Below are 23,470 nucleotides of genomic sequence, written 5' to 3'. Positions count from 1 at the left end.
TAATAGCACTGCCATGAACCTTGCCTCGGTAAAAAAAAAACAATTAAAATAAATAAAAAGAAAAAACAACAACACAAAAAATAATAATAATGACCTCTCAAGCACTATAAAAAATGTGTTTTCAAACTCCCCACACTACCCTCCTTTCCCTATGGGGAAAGCACAGTGAGTTTCCTTCCCTTCCCTTTTCCACAGTCAACTTGATGTTATCTTAACAACCAATTTTTCCATTATAATTGCCCATTGCTTTGTTGTCATTTATTCAAAGGGGACCTATTGAACAGAGCCTCAGCAGATGATGAAACGCACAGCAAGCATGAATGCTAAATTATTTGGGAACTGCAATTACAGTCAAAGCACATCTGATGACTGTGCAACACGGTTTACCTTAAACTATCATGACAGACAAAAAAAACTACAACAACAACAAAAAGCTTTAAAGTTTGGTGACTCTTTGAAGATACTACAGCATTCATTACATCAAAAAATATGGAAGTGCTAGAAAGACTGATCCTCATTATTTGCATTTTGCTGTCCTTTAAAACTACTAGCTCTGTCTAGATAACTGGGTAAGAACATCTGATCTAGGGCCTCTCTTTTCACACCTGGTATTAAAAAGCATTCTCATCATTTTGATTCCATCTGCAAAATATTGGATCTCAGCTTGCAAATTATGTAGGCAGAGCGGGCATATCACATAAAGGATAATTTTAAGAATTTGAACACACTGTACGGACTGCACTTGCTGAGGTCAGGTCACTGCAATCCACTCGCTACGAATCAATTGTGTTGTGCAAGAACTTACAGGCTGTGCAGGGCACTACATTTCCCGTCACCTGCCTCATGCACATCTGACAGAAAAGATGAAAAGTATTTTCTTATTTTTTTTCCTTTTTTTGGCACAGTGTTGCACAAAAACTTGTGAGATCATCTTCTGCTTGGTTCTCTCAGTCTTCAAGTGCCCTCATAAATGTTCAGAAGGGTTCAGCTCAAGTGACCGCGTAGGAAAGTCCATGACAGTCAGTTCTCCTTGGTCTTCTTTGGTCGTCAAGTAGTTCTTGAAAGCACTGAGGTGTGTTTGGGGTCATTATACTGCAGCAGTGTGAATCCTTCTAAACAAAGATGCAATCCAGAGGTTGCAGCATTTCTCTGAAAAATGAAATGGTACTTCTCATTGTTCGGGCTAGAGACAATTCTGTGCAGGTGTCTAACTCCAGTGTAGGCAGAACAACCCCAGACTGGAATATATTCCCAACACACTGCGGGTATGAAACAATGTGATATTACTCTCTCTCCTGTTCATCCATTTACATACACACTTCTATGACTGCAATAAATCTCAAACTTGGAATCATCCATGAACAGGACTTTATTCCAGTCATACACTATGGAATTCTGGTATTACTTAGCCCAACTAGTGCTTGGCCTTGTTTTAACTCTTGAGAAGTGGTTCAGGACCTGCTACTCGTCCTCTGAGACCACTACAAGACAGCCTTCTTTTGACAGGACTTTTGCTGATTGGTGTCTTGTGTTCTTTTTCACAAATTCTGTATCTGTGATGAAGTTGCCTTTCTATGTCTTAAGGAACTAAGCTCAATGTGTTGATCTACTGATCGATGGATACAAATGATTCACTTCAGTCACATGCAGCACCCTCTTTAGACTTTTAATCCACCCGTGATTTGTTTAACTACTATTTGATTTGATACTGCAGCAGGACAATGACCCCAAATGCTTTACAAGAACTACTGTTGAATCAAGCAGGGATAGCATGAGCCATGAGGTTTTACACAAACTTGTAGAGCCCATGCCAAACAAATAGAAATATTTTGTCTTGTGATCATAGACTTCCTGCCTCTACTGCAGATGTGTTAATATGTAAACAAGGCCTAAAGGTCAGATGGTGACCAAAATCACTGAGTGGAGTCTTTATCCATTCAATACAATCAGCAGGTGTCTTGATGTCAAACAATGTGTTACATTGACCCATGCCCATGTTTGAGGGGAAACAACTAAAAAACACATTCAGCCTTGTCCGTCGTTCAATGCCCTCGAAATGTTTTTTTGATGTTGCTTGTGTTATGTTATAGAGAGGGTTTTCAGTTTTAAGTCGGGAAATGCCTATTTTAAACTAATAATAGGCTGTTGGCAATGACTCTGTGCACTTATCTAATTAAACGATAGACAACTTCAAGTGTTTATTTGACTGGACTGATGCCACAATCACTATCAGAGTACACAATTACTTTATTGAACCATAATAATGAACACCCCGAATTTAGCCTTTTTTTTTTTCTTAAGTAGAAAAGCCCAGAGGGAGGGCTACATAAACATGTATTCACAAAGATGAATAGCAGGTAATTACTGTATTGAAAGAAAATATATGCATCTTCTAATTGGAAAAGTAGTTCCAGCAAGGAACAAAGATCTTATTCATATTACACACATGATTTAAAATAGCACTAATAATTTTAGTAAACTATAAGTAGGGCATGCTTAAAATGAATGGGCACTAAGTACTCCAAGCAATATTTAACATTTTGTCTGAAACTGCGGTCTGCAGCTGAAAGAGGTAATAAACGTAAGTCTCAATTATGGGCACCATTAACATGGATAGCTCAACAATGGAAGGGTTGGAAGAAAATGTAGATCAAAACAGAGAGAATCATTAATTCAGTCCATTTATATATACCCCGGGAAAATATCCCGAGGTAAAAATGGCAACTTATACCCTGTAAATTAGTTGCTTAGTTATTCAGGCCAGAGGGTAGTAGTAGAAAAATAACTTAAAATAGTTTAAAGGTATTTCTAAAGACGACTGCTTTGGTTTGTTAGATTTAGAAGCCTTAGAAAAATTATTTGTTCATTAATATCCGCCCATTTAGCTTTCATACAACGCGAAGGCGGAGGAGAGATAAAATAATGACTTTTGTTCACCTTGTCTTACGACTTTACAACTGTCCTTTGAAAATAACCTTAAGGCAATGCTCCAAAAGCAATAATAAATCCATTAAGAAATCAGAAACCGGTGCTGATTCTACATTGTGTCATACAGTGACTGCCAATGAGCCAGCTAATCAAGCACAGAATGATTAGGGCTCGTCGCCATTTATCCATCTGCCAGGGAGCAAGACAGAGTGACAAGCGATCATCAAACATGGGGGAACACAGCCCAAAAGCAGAATAAATCGGCAGTATCAAGAAGGTGTCAACAGTGTTTTTCCGTGCAGCCCCTGGGGAAAGCTGAAGAGAGTGCTCATCAGATCATACATCAGAGGGAAATGAGTTATTTACACAGTGTCTTGAAGAAAGCTGCCAAATGGAAATAAAATGTTGAAAAAGAAAGGGGAATTGAAATGTGTAAGCAAAGAGTGAGGGGGGAATTGCATACAACTGCATCAAAAAGGAGTGTGGAAGTACTACATTATTTAATAACAGCTTCAGTTATGATGAAATCAAACAGTTTAAAAATTACTTTTTCAATGCTTTCTTGTTTTAATGACTATATATCTTGACAACTTTTTTTTTTTTTTTTTTTTCTACACAGACAGGGTTGAGGTTTAGTAATGAAAGCAATTTAAAATGAGATATAATAACAGTGAACTTTATTGACTTGACTACTGCATATCCACATTAGCTTATAAACTTTGGTTCATGAGCAGTAAAAATGTCACAATTATTTAGACAATAGCCAAGATATTTACCATCTTTCCCTGACCAGATGGTTAAAAGGAAAAACACAAACATACAGCATGTGTTTCATAAAATGATGTTGACTTTTTCAGACTGTAGTGTAACACTTAATATTTTCATCTCTCTAGGCCTCAAAACCTTCTCTGTACCCTAGTTACCTTTATTTTATGTTGTTTTTTTTTTGTTTTTTTTCCGGTGGATATGTGCATGCATATTAATATTGTTGTGTTTTTAACTTGTTGTGTTGTGATGTGCTGTGTGTTGCATAGCCCACACCAAGGCTGAAGAGACCCTCCTGCATTTCTCTTCTTTTTTTTTTTTTTTTTTTTTTTTTTATCTTTCTTCTTTATTTCCAATTGCATTAAACAAATGTAATGCCACCCACATCTACATCACATGTGTGCTTTGTATGTTTCAGTTGTTGTGGCAGCTATGTTATCCTGTGCTCTGGTTCTCAAGGTGTTGGAGACGGCATGAGGGAACGACGCTGGTTCTCAACAGCGGCCCTCAGCTGGGCTTTAATCAAAGAGAAGAGGGCTACACAGACAAAATCATGGTATATAGCACACACGCACACACACACACACACGCATGCACGTGCACACGCGCACACACATGCCAAGTCCTGAATGACACTCAGAATAGGAATGTACAGTCTCATAGTTTGAAGCTTAAGGTCATTGACCAAAGTGCCATATTTGATGAATTGAGACTGAAAACATGTTGAATTAAAAACTTGTTGTTTTCCACTTGTCACTTTGCGTAATGCTGTGTGATGCTCTGTGCTTTAAGGCAATCTATCAGAAACAAACCAAACCCTGATCATCTCCCTGATTGTAGTGATTGTTTCAGTTTCAATTATACACTTGGGAAATTGATCCTATTTACTGCTATAGACCGTTTCACAGCAGACATTTTGAGTTGTCATTGCAAAAAAGGACCAGGTGCACTAATAAAGCAAATTCTGGTCTCCTCAGAGTCGTATTTCTGCTACACACCGAACCATCATCCTGACCACTCTCTCTTCTGTAAAGAGAAATGGGCATTTTAATCTGCTTCCCCTCCCACAGTTAAATAAACACAAGTGTATATGAACATTTGAAGTTATTTCTGCTTTTACACAAAGTGTAAATATCAACAGGACCTTTTGACCTGTAACGCAAAGGAAGTGGCTCGGTCTCTAATCTCTGTAAAATACATTAAAATCCTACAATTAATACTCCAATCATTTACATTTTTTGGAGATATTTTATTTTAGTATGTTAGCAACACTGACTCTTAGTCCAAAAGTAAAACATAAATAAAGGAATTTCATTAATTGCACACATACACAGCTGGAGCCCACAAAAACATGCATATATTTACATTTCACTGTCAAGTCATTAGAAACAAGCTGGAGATGTATGCCCAGCAACAAGCAGAAATATGTTTTTTCCTCTGATCTTGTCTGCTTTTTGTTTTGGTGCTACATGCTGTATTAAGACATTTTTCTGAAACTTGTGTCTGAAAATAACATTGCTTCACCTCTGTGAGAGATAAAGTAATCAAATTAAATTTGGCCCTTTCCCTGATGGTGTTCAGGCTCTTCAGCAGAGCTTCAGTTAGTGTTAGTGGCAATCATTTCAAGTCCCTTCCGGTCGACAAAGTAGAGGAAAACATCTTGTGACATCCATTTACTTGATGTTCTTTGCTATAGTTCAAAGAACATCATACTTCTCTATTTACATTTACCCTCCACATACAGTGAAGAGATTCCTCTAAGTTGAGATATATTGCTATGTTGGGATTTAATGAGGAAGCAAAACGGTTTTCCATAATGCTTTAATCATATACAGCTTTTACTTTGTATCAGCAGTTTGTGTCTTAACAACTGCAAGAATATATAGTGTATATATCTTACTGTTTATGCTGTTGTTAGGATTGCAAACATTACAATAAATAGTACATGTATGATCAATTGTAAGATACATACAGGTCAAGGTACTTTGTTGATCGGTAAACAGTTGACAATTATAAATGTGTACACATATGAAAAGATCCACAAAGGATTTAGAAATAAGTTAAAATGTTTGGAAGAGGTTTCTAGAACAAATCACTGATTGATATACTGATTTACGTGAAGGGATATAACTAAGTACATTTATCTAAGTCTTATAATTAAGTACAATTTTAATTTCACTTAGCTATTTCCATTTTCTACTCCTTCCAACTTCCACTACAATACACTTTTTACTCATTCAATGTATTTGGTAACTTAAGTTACTAGTTGCTTTCAGTTTGCATGCTCCATCAGAGCCATATATTGTATCTGTTACCAGATTAAAAAAAGAAAAAAAAAAAAAGAAAGAAAGAAAGAAAAAAAAAGAAGAAGAAGACGCAAAACACTGATTCCAATAAGCCCAAATACACTTGAACATCTGATCTGATAATCTGTACTTGTACTTCTGATAATTCAGTATACTTTTATTTTTACTCAAGTACTGTTTACCGTATATATGTTTTAAGTACTAGCATAACAATATTGGGAGGACCCTTTAAATAAACCCTCCAAGTTTTCAGCCTCTTCCTTCAATGTGTATTATTTAAAATCTGTGTTATTGTTGTGTATTTTTGCATTTTACTTTTATCAAAGTAATAGTTTATCATGAAATCTTAACGTCTACACAAGTGTGACCTTTGGTTGTTTTTTACAAGTGACCCTGATCTTCCCCTCGTCCTCAAGCACCGTCATGAGGTTGACATTTTTGTTCCTCCTGTGCTTTAGCTACTATTGGATTGTGTTTCCTATGTTCATATTGCTTCCCAGTGTACATCAAGTAGGCAACTTTTTACATAGATGGATGAATTTAAGACCATTAATTCAATTCAAGCCACTAATTTAAGCCTGAGGTGTCCCCCCCACACCCCACGGGTCTCTTATAGGAGAGTGTGGTCTCGGTGGACACCCGTACTAAAGAACTTTGAGTCATTTAAGCTGAAAAACCAAACAATAAGGAATGACAGTGACAGACAAACGTACAATTAAAGGTGACAGTAAACATGATGAGAGACTGTACGATGAGAACTGCAATGTTCCATGTTCAATTTTCAATTAACACAAACAAAATCAAATGTAAGGTTACATAAGCAGTGAGAGAAAATTACATCACACACTCAGCACACTGTTTCTGCAGAACATTTCATGGCCTGTTATGGTGACCACAACTGTCACTGCTAACTCAATACTCAAATATAATGAGGGCTATTGTAAGAGGTATAATGACTATGTTATACCTGTGAATTGTCCCTTTTTAAAGTCTGCTCTGAGAAACCTTACACATTCCTCTTGATAATTAGCTGGATAAAAATAGAGCATACAGTCTACAGTAGGCATTGACAATCACATTAAATCCTCTTTTTCTAATCAGATTTATTTTATAATATTCTTGTTGCAGGAATACCTCACATCTCTGCCATCTGAGGACTTGAAATCTGCCACTGACAAGGAAATAAAAACCTAATCAGTTGTTAAATGCTAATGAGAAAAAGATGATGGGAATATTCATTTGAGTGAGACTAATTGTACCTGACATAATTTTCACAGGGTAAATAACTATCGGCAAATAAGGACAGGTTCTGATACGGCTGCGCACACTAACTTGTTGACAGGGCATGTTCCAGCATACATTAAATGACAATTCCCACTACTAATTACATTAACCTACCTCTTCTCCCAAACTAAGCTTGTTCACACGGACTTTATGCAGCAACATAATACTGTAAAACCAAATGCAGTCACGTTAACTCTCTTGGTAATTCATAATACTGATGAACACTGAGACACAACAATCTGAGACAAGTGTGTAACTCTGTCCTTCCACAGGTTTTGAGTATATAGTGACACATCTGGAAACAGCTGGAACAGACAGAGCTAAACCCTTTTTGTCCCCCTACTCTTTCTTCTCTTCTGTACATGACATAAGTGAGGAACTCCATACATTTGATGCACTGGAATCCTATTATTTGTATCATGCCTCTGGACGGCTTGCATATTAATGGTGCAGATGTGAACACAGTCCCAATGCACCACTTACCCATATCTCTTAACCCTACCCCTCTGTTTAACACATTCACACCTAGGGGTTGGGTGTCCCGACTCTTGTTGTGATAGAGTGTTTGGGTAATGTGTTAGGACTACATGACCCTCCAAATTAAGGTTTTTCAGAGGCACACTTCAAACTTAAGGGTTATGACTGCTGCCTGCCCTTTGAATTTATTATGGTAATTTTCCTTATAACAAACATATATCGATTGTTCCCAATTATCCGAACCAGAATCAATCCGAATTAGAAATACTTCATTGATCCCTGGGGGAAAATTGCTTGCGTTACAGCTGATCCCATTTAAAGTCCCAGAAATATGCAGTACAATAAAAACTGTATATAAGAGAGAACAACAAAAACAGATCAAAAATACAAGAAATGTAGCATTCCCGTAGCATATATCCATATATACAGTGTAATCAATAGTGCTACAGTTGAAATATGGGTTATTGCCAGTGTTGGGCAAGTTACTGAAAATTAGTAATTAGTTACAGTTACTAGTTACTTCTTTTGAAAGTAATTGAATTACTTTACCAATTACTATATATCCAAAGTAATCAGTCACTAGGGAAAGTAACGTTCAAGTTACCTTTATGTCTGCTTTTTAAATGTAAATATGAACAATACTGAACAGTCAAACACAATACACAATTTAATTTCAGTAATCGTAGTAAAAAAAAAATATATAAAATATAATATATATAAATATAAAATAAAATATAAAATAAAATATGTATATATATGTATATATTTTGATGGAGTGGTAACTCAAATGTATATATTTTATATTTTATATTTATTTTATTTTTTTTACCACAAGTACTACAATTACTGAAATTAAATTGTGTATTGTGTACTATGTATACACAGGTATAACCCAATACAGGGTATTGCACATTGTTTGTCTTAATTATTGCACTTTGGAGAGAAACAAAGTGTCCAGAGTACTCCCATTAGCTCAGAGTGTCTGATTCTCAGAGCGAGGAGTTCAACAGTCCGATGGCCACAGGCAGGAATGATTTCCTGTGGCGCCCAGTGGTGCATCTTGGTGGGTTCAGTCATGAAGACTTCTTTACGCATGCCCTCTAAGTCACAAGCACAGTCTCCCGCTGTCAGTAATCTCATCCAACTCATTCTCCTCTTCACCCAATCACATCCTGTCATGCTGTCCTCTAGCTAATCATTTGTAAACTGACAAATTTTAAATGTTCTCTCTCGCTTCTGTCGTTCGGCTGCCATTTAAGCACCGTGAATACTGTGCGACCCTCCTCCTCCCCTTTACAACCTCAACTGATGATCCATACCCACCTCCATTCAACCATCTGCTCACAAGTTTTTGTCACATGAAGTTATCCCTACACGGAGCTCCATTCCTCATTACCACCACCTGAAGGCTCAGGGTGGACACCTCCCTACCTCTATATAGGAAACAACTAATTAGTAAGACTCCTTGCTATTGTGACCCACTGCTGTGGTGTAAGTGCCTAAGTCTGTTCACTTTATTCATAATGAATGGAATCAAACTTCAAGTTCTTCAGTCTCTTTTGTACTTCCACAGTGTCTCCTGATTGAAATAGTTTAGTTGAATGTGTTGTTGCTGTCACAACAGCCGGTTTGTATTAAAAAAGAAACTTTGCCTAACAGTGTCATGGAATTAAACCAGTGGTCCTTAAAGTTTTATTCCTGGCATGCTCCCGCAGGAAGCTTAAAAAAATATCTTTATCAAATGATTAATGATTAGCAACACAAGCAAGCCAAACTGAACGCTACATCACCGAAATAGCATCACCATGATGTAAACTCAAATTTGCTCAGCTGCATGAGATTTTCCGTTGAAAAGACAATACATCATCACCACAAGTAAAGCCAAGAGGGAGAGGGGCTGTTTTTATGACTTTGACTGATGTGTTTGCATGATGAGAATTGCATGTTTATGGCTCCTGTGTCATTTTGCTGTCTGGAAAAACTCTTTGTAACCAGAACCTTGACAGCTGCGCTTGCTGGAAAGGGCTTTTCTTTATGTATTGTTTTGACGTGAAACAGACTTAATTAACTAGTCTCACTTTACATTTTTCACATGGTTATACATGGTCTGCTTGCATTGCCTCCACACTCCCAGGATGGGTCTGGCACTAGGAGACTTAATGACTGGGGCATTGAACTAAAACTACGGCTGTGTCCAATTCTGCACTGCATAAATCAAGCACAAAGATTTTGTTTCAAAGATGAAATAGGACAACATCAACAGTTGATCAAAATGTTGATGACTTAAATGATCTTAGAAATTGTGATTTCAACAAAATATTACCCCAGCCGAGTAGCTAGGATAAAATGTAAGCAGTGAAAAGTGCTGCAAGCCACTTTCGTGTTGGGGGTGGACGTGATGATGGTGGAGTTCAAGGCCACAAGGCTCTCATGCCAGTGACCGCTGTTCCGAGTCCAAGTGCACTTTACCATTTTTAAGTGTGAAACCACAGGAAAGTTTAAGGAGACCTCACAGCAAATTGCAGCTGTGTTTGTAACCACAAGAAATCTATATATTTGACGGTAAGTTGGGCCATCTCCAAGTTGCAACATAGAGAAACATATCAGTGTTTTTTTTTCTGAGATGTACTTTGCCAACATTTGCCTTGGTTATGGAGTTTTGTTAAAGGAAGTATGTTAATTACATCTATTCTATCTCTATATGTGACATTGCTTAAGTTGCATTATGTACATGACTACTGTCAGTTGGTTACAATGATTCACTGTTGACGTTTGGTTTCATATATAAGTCCCGTTTATTCTGATTTTGATGATGATAGGCTGGATCACGTGTTGGTGGGGGAAATGTTGATCTGACAGTGGTGTAAGACAACAAGGGAGCAAGACACAAAGAGGGAACAGAACTTTCTTTTGGGGCTATAGATTCCATGCCCTATTAATTACATGGCCGTCTTTTAATAAATTTGTCTTGTTTTGTACCAAAGTTTTAGACTTGGACACATAACACAAGCCCTGCCCCGTCAATGGCAAAGAAATAAAATATGAATTCAACAATAGTTCAGTGAATAATTCTGTTTTGTCACGGCTGTCAGTTGGGTCCAGTAATGCTGCAGCACAGTTTTGGTACAGTTATGGCTCTCTGTGCATCCCAGACACAAACACAGTCACCACACACACACACACACACACACACACACACAGAGCAGGTTTTCTTTGGTGGACTTATGAACCATTTAGCAATCTGAACAGGTCCTTAACGGCTTTGAACTGCCAAGTAATTCTTTATTTTTAATCTGTTTTACACTGTTTCTTTCTGCATCTCCATAATTGATTTTGTGTTAGATCTACAAAGTTTTATTATCCTCTGAATCATAACAGTAAGACCTCTGCATCAGCCTCTCTGGGCTTCTTAAGATTCACTGCAACAACAGTAAATAGAAGAGTTGATTTAAATGAGAGAGTCAATGCCAGATGAAAGAGATGGCAATGAGAAATATCTATCAAAATGCTGATACGCAGTTTTTGTGTTGTAAAGCTTCATCAGAGACAATAAAACACTAAGTGAACACAGACTCCTGGTAGTAATTCAGTGGTGCTATGAAACAAAACTTGCACCAGTAACGTTTGCAGTATTATGGAACCTTTCATTTCTTTTAGTTGACACTTCTATCATCAAATCTTCGAAAGGTCAGCACTATAGAGTAATACAGGCTAAAGTGGTATGTCATCTCTCACCGTACGTCCACCGCGTCCTCCATGACTGTCATGTCCGTCTTGCACTTGGCCGAGGGGTTTATGGCGAGCTCAGCCGGGGGGATGACAAAGCTTTTACTCAACGGCAGCCACATTCCTTCTCCCAAGGTGTATGTGAATCTGCAGATGACAAGAAAGGTGGATAAGACAAGTAAGGTTACAGGTTTGAGATTCGCAAGTAGAGCAGAAATAGCTTGGAAAACAAGATCAAGTCAGTGGAATGCAGGTGATTTAGCGGCCCCTGTGGATACGAACATTGTTAGTGTCACGCTTCATGGCGTAACGATCTTGAGTCAGCTAAAGTGTGCATTTGGTTAAGCAAGAGAAAGAAGGACGAAATGTTTTGTAATTTATTTTTTAAACACAGCTGTGTGCAGGTGATGACTGAAGTGATGCATCTCTACTGTATATTTGTGGCCATGTAAGAGCTAGGTTAGCGGACATGCAAGTCCAAAAACAACAGATTTTGTGGTTCGATGAAGCTATACTTATCAACATCCACAAGAAAAGGTATGGATATGTATGGGAATCCAACCCACCATGCTGGAGGCGGTTGATCAGATGACATGAAACTTGTGCTGGAGCCAAAAATTGCCTTATACTACTTTTTCATACATGCATCAGTAGCCCCTAAAACCTGTAAAGACACTTTAATGTTTAAAATTAGTCAAGTTACTCTTTAGGTAAGTTAGTAAACTTAGAAGTACCTTACTTTGGATTGACATAAAACTCTTTCCAATTCCTACTAAAATAATATTGACATGAGACATCCTGTCGACTAGTTAAATTATCACTTATTAAAGGAAAAAAATACACTAAAATGATTGTGGTTTTCTTTGACTCAAAGGATGAATCTAACATGAGTCTACAGCAGCTCTGTGAAGCTGTTTTTAGCCACAGCGATGCTTTGAGCTAAACGCCTGCTAACATAAGCTGATGTTTAGCAGGTATAGCATTTACCAGTTTGTCTCATAATGTTTGGATATTATCCATCCATGTGGATCCATTTTCAGTAATGCCATTGCAAGTGGGCTGGAGCCGATGTCAGCTGACACTGGGCGAGCTGTGGGGTAGACCCTTGGCAAGACTGTTTGGATATGAGCATTCACTAATTAGCACTGAACAAAAAGTACAGCTGAAGCTGAAGGGACTGTCATTAGTTTTGTCAAAGAGTGGAAATAATGTGATTTTGACTTAATGATAATGGTGTTGGATGAAAAACCAGTAGGCGTCATCTTGTGAAGATGGACAACTGACTGACTTTGCAATCTTTAGACTCAAAAGTTGTAAATATAGCTACCACTAAAACAAATAACAGAAAGAATCTACTCAAAATGATGTGGTGCCCCTTTGAGTTACCACTCCATCAAGGTCTAGTTCTCTTGTGGAAAAACAACAAATGGCTACTTTTTCAAAGATTAGTGTATTCACTGCATCAGTGATTCAGAATAATGGCATCAAGTTGGTTAGAGGTTATTTATTTTACCTTTGAGCGAAGCTATTCTTTTTACATAACTCTTTCTTGAGCAGAAGGACATTGTGTGCTAATGGACGTAATGCATACTAAATGAGAAACCCTGACAAAGACGGGCCAGTACCAGTTTCCCCTGAGACAAAACAGGCCTATAAATCTGTAAACAACAGATGTCTGGAATAAGGGCTTCAAAACAATTCTTTATTTGTGAGTCAATGAATACCATCAATCTTTAAACACTCTGCAGAGGAAATGTAATGCTTCCAACTTTAAGTTAAACAGTGCACGCTGATTAACATCAGATGCATTATTAGCACTGATGAATTATGCATGATTACTTGTAGCACAAAAAAAGGCAACTTGTTGATTAAATGGTTAACAACCATTTTTATGCAGACTACACACATTTCCTCATTCACAATTGTTCAATTTGCATTTTATAAAATGCTAACTTAGCATAAGGAAAGGGCAGTAGATTGTGGGTAGTGCATGCATTACCAGTCATTTTAAGAGAGAGAATGATTAAGCTAACCTAGAAATGGAACATTTAATTACATCCACCCAATTACTCTTGTTTCAAAGTCAAGTTTTCAGAGGATCAAAGTGCTGCTGTTCTTCCATTGAGGGTAAAACATTGCCTTCTAGCAAGTAATTATAAGGTGGTAGGTCTATTAAATTGTAATATTCTTGTATCGTTTTTTTAGGAAGCTGTTGGCACCTCTCTCATATGTCGTTTCACCATCCCTTATGGGACTGTGTACAGCAAGAGTATGGAAAGTCTCTGTGATGCAGCGTGACGTATATGGGTGACCACAGGACAAATTAGCAGCCACTTAACGAGCACTGCTTTATAATGGACAACTTGGGACAAGTGTGCTGCTATATGACTTATCTGGTTCACCCTAAGAGAAACTGGAGGTGGAAAACACTAAGAGTTCCCGCGAGAAAACAGTTGCTGAGTGGAAAACATGTTCGCAGTCCTCAGAGGAACCCCCTGGCAGTTAATACCGTGCGGATGGCAACTGCTGTGTGTTTGAATGCTGACTCTCCACATTTATCTCCTCTGACACAGGAGAATTTTGCATGCATCCTTGAGTTTGCTTTGTTTCGTTTTATTCTCCATACCACTGTGATTCTAATTGCCTCATTTGCCTCTGTGTTTAATGGTAGTATCTGCCTAGGCAAACAAGATGATGGCTGCATGGTTCTCTGAGTGCTCGCTCATCTTCAAGGTCTTGTTCCGACGCCTGGAGCTGACAGGGTTGTTTGGCAAAGTTCAAAGCTAGAGGCTGAAACATTTAAATTAGGATGGATGGCTGGATGGGAGCACTCTGAGGACAAAGAGATTTTAAACTGCACGCCTGGACAGAGTGAGGAGAGGAAGGTGTACTGCTGAAAACATGCTAGCAGAGAGGGTAATGTATCAAAGCACTTCTAGGATATATAGCGTGATAACCCATCCTCTGTCTGTTCACAATGTAAAGGCAGTGCTGACAGCCACAGAAGCGGTGCACAGAAACAGTATAGGTTTCCTTTTTATTGTAAGCAGCAGCAGCACAAACACCCTTTTTGCTGTTTTTGTTGTACTGTCACGGAAGGAGTTGGATGCTGTAATGAAGGGAGTCGCACATCCTCTGTTAGATCTGCTCGTTCTCAAGTTGCTGAATGAATCATATTAGGAGGAAAAGCTGTTTTAAACATTGTTAGGTACAAGGATGAGTGCTCTGCTGTATGTGATGTGCTTTGTGATGTGGTTCCCAGTGAACATAAAGGGGCATCCTGTCAACTACACTGTATATGCTCTACGAGAAATACAAAAGCTCTATGAGCAAGCTTGCTGTGCGCTTGTCGCTGAATGCACAACGATTGAAGCAATCTGCATCCTTTGAGGAACTACAGTCAGCTACAGGCATGGTTTTGGTGTGAGGACAAGTGTAAGAAGTGACCGTTTGTAAGAAAACAACAATGGCAGCTCCAAAAAGGTTAGCAAAGATGACACTATAGCATCAGTTATAGCAGAACTGAAGAGTGTATTTCACCAAAGGACAGATGGTTTATTCAATCACATACTATCACAAAGTATGTTTGCAAGCCCCTTCCCAAACTGTTTTGAGGGCGACTTCTCAGATGGCTCTGTGTAACAAACCATCTGGCACGTCAGCTTATCTGGCTGAGAAAAGGCCAATATTCACTCTCATTTGCTAGCTTACAGCTGGTTAAGCATTGCTTTTCAAGGAGTGACTACTGTAAGTTTTAGGTGATAGGGGTTGTTCGTAGTGATAAGCCCCCAAGAGATTATCTTTCAACTCACTGTTTAGAGTTGTAGAGCCCTCAACTTTACTGTTCCGTTTACTCTACGCTACCTACACAGCACAACGCAGCACACTGACAAAGTTAGCAACTAGCTGGTAAAAATAGTGGGGCATTGAGAAGCTGAAGATCCCAGTATGTGTTTCAGGAGTTGATGGAGACCCCAACAGAGCTAAAAAAAAAAAAAAAAAAAAAAAAAAAAAAAGGGGGGGTGGGGCGGTATGGCATTTGTTGGTTTGACACAAGTAAAACTTGAAATGAATGCTAGTGTTACTCCATGTCTGTTAGGCATTTGCTGTAACAACTTTATAAAGTGAGAAAATGTGAGCTCTCTCCCGACTCATCAAATAGCAGTTAGTCAGTGGCATTCAGCTTCAAACTCTGATTCTGTAACTACCCCGCTTGCATCAGTTTTGCACGTGAAGTGCTCTACAGTTGGGCACACTGAGGGTAATGTACAGTATTTGACACATTCACCACTGCACTACTGTGATGCTTCTAGAACAGAAGCTAGCGGGGTACCTACCACGTCAAACAAAGAAGTGCTAAGGCAATGACCAGGCTGCTGTATTTGTTGTATTGAAAATGAGTACAGGCTGACTATTGTACGTTTAGGTCTTGTTTCAGTTGACAATTAGAAAAAAATGTAAAAGTAGAATAGTTCCATTTTTATCCTTGATGAGAAGTACCATCATCTCACTGCAGAGGGCAATGAGACGGTTCATGTAATCACACTTTGACAAAAGATATCATTGGTCAATTTTTAATGGCTGCCAAATGGTCAGTTTGATTCACAAACACACCAAGTTCACAACTGGATTTTCAACATGAGAACACATTGATTATCTATAACCAGAGAGAAAATGACATGGCTCTGCTTTTCTGATTCTCAATAAATCATGAGGGAGAGACAAAACCAAAGCCATTTTACCCGAATCGTTTGACATTTGTCAAATATTTTGTGTAGCATTCATTGTGCAGCACCATGGAAAATGTAGTTTTGTAAAATCGAGTTATGTGAAGTTCCTCTCACCTGAAAATGCGATCAGAGGGCTGTTCTCCCATCACAAGATCAAAACCACGCTGGAAGATGGTGTAAGGCCAGGGACTGGCATGAAAAAGAGAATAGATCAGAAGGAGAGACAAGAAAGACAAAAGAGAATAAACCTGTGCGTTAAAATCAAAGCAGTAGAAGCGTTGAATTTTTCAGCATACCCACCTGCCTAATCTAAACCCTCTAAAATCAGAAACCATGTTTCAGTGTCTAAACTCAAGTCATTCCCGCCTTGCAGAGCCCCCAAATCACAAGGAGCATTACGATATGTGGAGTGTGTAAACATGCTGATTGAAAAATGTGGTCTCTGGCAGCTGACAGGCAATGTGACTTCAGCTCATATCCATTTACCAGGGGAGGGGATAAGAGGGGATGACAGGACGAGGCAGAATGGGAGAAAGAGACAGAGGGTGGTGGAGAGAGCAGAAGCTGAAAAAGGAGAGACAAAGAGTGAGATTGAGAGAGAGAGGGGGGAACATCGAGGGGAGGAGACAGATGCCAAGAGGCTGAAGTGAAAGAGGGAGAATGATGGAGATTAATGGGGAGTGGCAGCTTGGGGACTAAACAGTCTGCAAAGTGAGAGTGTAAGGAGAAGAAGTGACAAGGGCCCGGTGTCATTCGGAGCTAACTCCTACACTACTGTAAGCAAAAAGAACATAGAGAAAGAGCGGAGCGGCTTCCCTGCCACAGGCTGTGGTCATTAAACATTTAAGTCACCCCAGGGTGCCCACTCTGTCACACAGTGACAGGGACACACGGGGACCACCAGGGAAATGAGATACAGAGGTGCACACAAGGGTCGTCTAAGGGGGAAACTCAGATGTTTCAACAAAATGTAAACCAGGAAAAATAAAAAATAAAATAAAAACTGTCTGTACATGCAGAGGCTGACATAGGACACCATCTACTATAAGCCACATGATAGATTGTTTTAAGGTGGTAACAAACAGTGCACGCATTTACTTATTTATTATATTTATTTGTAGAGGGACCATATACAATATTAACATTACACATTGCCATTCGATGCACTGCACCAGAGTTAGCTTGGAGCTAATTTACAACTACAGTCCCTTGGCAATTTGTTGTATCAGTTTGTCTGTTTTAATGAGGATGCAAGCTGTGTGTAAATAGATCTGAATGTGGGGTTATTTGCAACGTGCCATCTACATTCTAGTACAAATGCATTCAGTTTGCATTAAATGTGACCATTTACAGTGAAAATGAACTAATACAATTAGACTGAAAATTGAAAGAATCAATGCCACCATTTTAAGCAAATGATTTTCATGAGTGCCCTTGGAATTTGCCATTGGAATAATGAAAAAAATGTTAGTCCATTACTAAAGTTATTGACCTGATTCTACATTTAAATTCCACATCAGTCCTTTAATTTTGATGAAAACACACAAATAATTAGACGACATTCTAAACTTTTTGGTATGACAGCATTTTACAATTAAGTTGTATCCTGTCATAGCATTTCAATTTTGTGATCAGTCCAACAAAGCAGGAACAACGAGCTCTCAATAGCAATTATGAGTTTGCGGGAGTCATGTTTTGACTCCAGGCTCCATGCAATTTAGTTTTTATTTTAAATGGGGTATAATAACTATTAAAATACAGCCACATAATATCATACATTATTCATTAAAGGGGAATTCTGGTATTTCTACAACTGGGCCCTATATTCACATGTTTTGGTGTATAAATAATTCCTACTTACCAAAAGTTTTGAATCAGTCCACGAGGGTGACGCAGCTGGTAGCCATGACATGGCTATAATGGCTGCAACGTAATCCTTTGAGGAAAGTTACGTTTGCTAAAAGTGCAGTTTGTTAAATAAGATCTGTTTAGTTTCTCACTCTGAAATCACGCAAGGTGAGCAGTTACAGTTGTTATCTCGTAAATTGCCCAAATCAGCAAAATATTCAACCATTACTTTGGAACTAATTCTCCCCCACAGCTCTGACTCATTGTTTCCACTGTTTTCTTCCTGTAACAATTCAATTCTCCTGAGATTTCAGCAACACTTGTGTTCCTGGATTTAAAAAGGATCATATTCTTTCACAAAAATGGTTTATCGCTGCATAAGAATCGTTTTCTGTAATGTTATCAGACACTTAGAATAACATCCTCAGGTCGTCAATGGCAAAAACAAGAAGTCAGTGGATGTAACTTTTACAGTTGGAGTTGCCCACACGGATTATGTAACAGCCATTGCAGCCGTGTTGCAGCTACCAGCTGAGTCAATCTGCTGGACCTATTCCAAAACTTTTGGGAAGTATGAATCATCTACATGACAAATCATGCAAACAAATGACTCAGGTTTAAAAACAGAATAACAAAATAAACTACTTCACTCCTCTCTTATTTTTAGTTTATCTTGCTAAAATGTGTGAACTCTTTCTATAGGTTTTGTTAAAATACTGAACAAAGGTCTAATTTTATACTGGTTAAAAATGTGAGCATATTGGTAAAGCAATTTTTTTTTTTTTTGTATAGCTTATATTAGCAGCCTGTATTTTATATTGTTTGTTTCTGGTCAAAACTGGAGAGGAGGGTGAGGGATGATTGAAAAAAATAAGAGGAACCCTATAATACATACATTCATACACATGATGACAATGCATCATAATCACTATTGCCAGTGATTTTGGTATGTAGGATCACAAAAAAGAACTGTGTCAACACTGTCTTCTTTGATGTGAGCGGTACTTTCTGGAACGGCAGCACCTCTACACCCAAACCCTGAGTGGTCACCAAGTAGTTGGCACCGTGGCTGTAGTGTTAGCCAAATGTCAAGGACTTTTTAACAAGCATCTGTGAACCCAATTAAGGGTTTATATGACTTCCTGGGACTGGGTCTGAAACAGCATTTTTCAACGCCAAAAATATATCAAGATATAAGTCATCACTTGGAATCATTATAGTAATATAAAAGAAGTGACCTTGCACCCAAAGAGATGAGCAGGCCAAAAAGCATGATAAAACACCCACAACTTCAGTGACGCACCATTGGCCTAAAAGTGATTTATTGATAGCGCTAAAATCCATTCAAGTATTTTTTCAGCCTATGACTGAAATAGTAAATGACTCATGAAGAGTACTTCCCAGAGGCATGGACTAAGAAGATTTTTTTTTAAAAATAAGTAAGAACCTACTCTTAAATATGTCACAGTGATGTCAGCCAGGTTATCTTGACTATGAGTTAAAAACAACCACATACCTGTGTTACAGAGCGTAGCTGTGAATTTGACAGAATTCAATCTAATATGCTATTGGTTGCATTATGGAAATTGTGGGACTCACGAGTGCGGCCCATAGCAATACTTAAAAGATATCAAACAATAAACAAAGCACAGTGCTGCAGTATGGCTAGCCAGGCAGAAGATTTGCAAAGTATGTAATTACTTTCAAGGCTTTTCACCAGTAAGTCTATTCAAATGAAGTCAAATGTATTGGTCGATTACATTTAAAAAAAACAGGTGTTGACCAAAGTGCTTTAAGCAGAGAGCTTAAATATGCAATTAAATAATGAAAACCAAAATAAATTGGTGAATGACTATAAGAGACAGAATCTGCCAGCTATATTAATTATTAAGGGGACTCAGTGTAACTGTAAAAAAGGTAAATCTTTAGCTGAAATTTAATATATGTAAGGATAAACTTCTTCACAGTCAGCAAAAAACTTAGTCACCTCTGACTGAGGAATATCTGAATCATATATTTTTGGAAAATTGGCTTCTGAGGACCAATCATAAAGACTGTTTTTGGAACGTATTATTTATGAGGTAACTGTGTCAGAACCACTACACATTTCTTTTTCAATGTGGCTTTTTAACTGAAAAGTAATGTTTGCAGTGCAATTTTAACAATGTATGGCTTACTGTATGAATGTATTTTCTAGTCCTAATTGAGAAAATTACTTTCTGAGCTGTATCTACAGTAGACAACTCTGCATCATGTAGAAACAACTAATCAGTTGCATATAATTCTGTGTATGATGATGAAGGTTCTCAGTCAACCAGGCCATGGTAATTCTACCATATAGCACTTAGAATACTTCTGTGTAGTTTAGCTTCTCCTGCATTTAATTTCTTACCCTAGCCCTTGTGATTGTTTTGTTGTTTTGTGGAAACTGTTTTTTTCCACCAATTCGTATGCCTAATGGGAAGCCTTGTTGAGCCATCCTGAGTTTATTATCATTACTTACCCCTGATTGGGCCCCCACTCACTACGGATGCAAAGGTGCTTGTGGACTGGGTCCTTCATGTAGCCATCAAGGCAAAGACATTCTCCTGCAAACAGAAAGGCAGTGATTCAATCATGTGTTCATTACAGACAAGCATTTTTTTTTTTTTTTGTCGCTTGGCTACTCTCCTTTTTATTTCACTCCAGCAGAGCTAACCCAAAGATTATTATCTTCAGTTAGGGAACTCTTAATCAGCTCTTACTTTATGTAGTCTTTTTGATAGTCTTCTGATTTGAGCCATACTTTCGTCCAGATTTCTCAGAAAAAAACTCAAAATGTTTCCCAGCAGAACCACTTTTAATCTACCATTTTTCGGCAATGCAGCTGCTCTAAAAATGGCAACTAATGGCCAATGGCAGCTAATGAAAGTGATAGTGCTCCCCGCTGTGCACCATGCCTGCAGATGTTTTTCTGACACGTTTGATAGGGACACAATTTATGAAACACTGGCTCACTGCCATTGTGCTATCACATATGACTCTTACTGTATTGCTTAATTTTAGTGTTGTGAAGGTTCTCATTTTGCTATGTAGAGTTTTCTGACCCTAAAGCACAGTTAGCTGGAAAATAACTTAATGGTCAGATTTTTTTGCTTATTTGTTTTTAATTCATTTAGATACAATGAAAAAACAAAACATGAAGCTCCAATAAATGCTTCTACACCTATACCAAATGCAAGCACAATTAAACTTCTTTAAAATGCAACCATACATTCTGCTTGAAACCCGGTCCAAATAGTTCAATGTCCTCATAATTTTGAAAATAAATTGAAAAACCACGTTAGGCACATAGAGAAAAACAGTATTTCATATATCTCACTGTCCGGTCAAACCAGAATTTTGCTAGCTAGGTTAGCAATTAAGTATGCTAACTGTCAGTTAGCAAGCCAACTAATCTATAGGGCTACTGTTGTTTAACGACACACAAATATTACATCTCAAACCACACAGTCACTTTTTTATTTGATCTTCTGTCTATTATGGACAAAAATTGAAAGGTACTTCCAACTACATAGAAACTACATGGGGCTATCCAACTATCACCTCTTGTGGTACGCACTGGTATTATGAGAAAACACTGGCTGAGACAGGACACCAAATCACTAGATCAACACACAACTGCTGCTCGTTGCTAGCTATAACTGGCTGCAGCTAGGTACCATAAGCTAATTAGATCATGGCTCAGTTAGCCCTGAAACCAGTGGCCCTGGATTTGGTCTGAACTGGGACAATTAAGCATGTCTTAGTTCAGTAAAAGAGAGAAACCTGATTTTAGACAGTGTATTGTGTATTGTATCTTTCTGTTTTGGAAGGGGAAAAAAAGGAGATTTTGTGTCTTGACATTAATGAGTCTGTTTTGTTCCCTTACGGTGCTATGCTAACAGCAGGCATATGTCTGCAAGGTGAAACTGCAGGGGACTATTGCCTCATATCGGTTAATAGATGGATTTGACATTATGTCAACACTCCTGCTAGTTACTTGAAATTCTTAAAGAAGAATTCTGGCCATATATTACAAAGTGTTCCATCAATGTTGCAGTTTCTGTACCACATAAGCACAAAAAACTATTTGTTTTCCTTGGTGGATCCTAACTTTTAATCCTGGAGCTTAATTGCACAATAAAAAGACAAATGCCAGACATCCTCAGAGTAAATACTCAAGTTAACTTTAAATCATTACTCCAAATGTCTAGATTTAATAGACTCAGTCTATACTAGTGTTTTTCTCAGTTATCTGACTGGTCCCATTGGCTGAATAGCATCCACAACCTAAATGGGAAGTGATTAGATCAGTGATTAGTCTAATGAATAGACACTTGGCACTGTCATTATTTACTAAAGCAAAGCTTGTCTGGGACTGAGATTTCACCAAATCCACTTAACACTCAGGCCTAAGGCAACATTTTGGGGCAATTGCTAATAGGATCACATGCAACACTGCTCAAGTGTACTGCATACAAATGAAGGCACTGTGATCACCTAAAACTGTTTGTAAAGCTAAACTGGGATTGTTTGCCATACAGATATGGTCACCAATAACTTTCTGATAACTTACTCTAAAATGGATCTAATACATTGGAAACCTCAGAAGTTGGGCTGGAACATTTGAGCGGTGGAGGGCTGTGGATTTGTTGAATGCTCTGTATTGGCATCCTCCCTATAAGTGAAGCCTTTTAGCAGTGAAGCATCATTTTTTTGTTCAGCTGTCAGCTCCCAGGAGAAATGTTGGCCTTGACTTTGCTCATTGTGATTGATGGGGCCTCACCTTCGGTTTAGAGGGTTACTCAGGGAGTAACATGTACAACATGCTCTGCTCATGCTCAATAGGAGGCAAGTGAAGGGCACTGGCCCGGGGCTTTTATACACCACTGTTAATGGAAAAGGTCAACTGTCAGTACCTGCCAGGGTAAAGGAAATCACATTCAATCTTCCTTCCTGCTCATTTTGCCTGAACAGAAGAAAGAAATGACTGAAATGTGGCTGTCTTTATTTGATAGCACACTCGTATGAAAGAGTATCTTCGTGTGCTCAGTTTTAAGACCAGGTCTATTTAGGATTAAGATATTAAGGGGGTGAGTGAGATTAGAGAGAGCTGAATCCTACACATGACAAAGACAGAAACAGATAGTAAGTAGACCTTAGTGGGCTGGATATTTACATCTATCACAGTTTGTGGATAAACTTTTTTTTTTTCTGAACAAGTAAGTTAGCCTGACTTATGAATTGGTTTAAAACAAACAAACAACAAACTTTTAAAATTCTTGGGGAGTACAGATAGAAATGTTCAAATTTGATGAAGCCATTGCCCATCAACAGCTCCAAGCTTGTTCCTCTGCTGGCTTTATTGTAACGTGACATTAGACT

General features: G+C 38.2%; 1 protein-coding gene across 8 annotated transcripts in view; it reads right to left on the bottom strand.

Annotated features, from left to right (window-relative positions):
* The window catches only part of astn1 (astrotactin 1), a 422,909-nt gene that overhangs the window by 250,117 nt on the left and 149,322 nt on the right, over positions 1-23,470 (bottom strand). For all 8 annotated transcript variants that reach the window (XM_030401856.1, XM_030401857.1, XM_030401860.1 and 5 more), the window contains 3 exons: positions 20,568-20,652; positions 16,331-16,405; positions 11,496-11,633 (listed from right to left, as the gene is read on the bottom strand). In XM_030401856.1, the coding sequence (XP_030257716.1) occupies positions 11,496-11,633; positions 16,331-16,405; positions 20,568-20,652 (298 nt within the window). The remainder of the gene's footprint in view (positions 1-11,495; positions 11,634-16,330; positions 16,406-20,567; positions 20,653-23,470) is intronic.

This window comes from Sparus aurata, chromosome 21, assembly GCF_900880675.1.
Source record: "Sparus aurata chromosome 21, fSpaAur1.1, whole genome shotgun sequence".
Lineage (NCBI taxonomy): Eukaryota > Metazoa > Chordata > Actinopteri > Spariformes > Sparidae > Sparus > Sparus aurata.
This window is presented reverse-complemented; position numbering and strand designations above follow the sequence as displayed.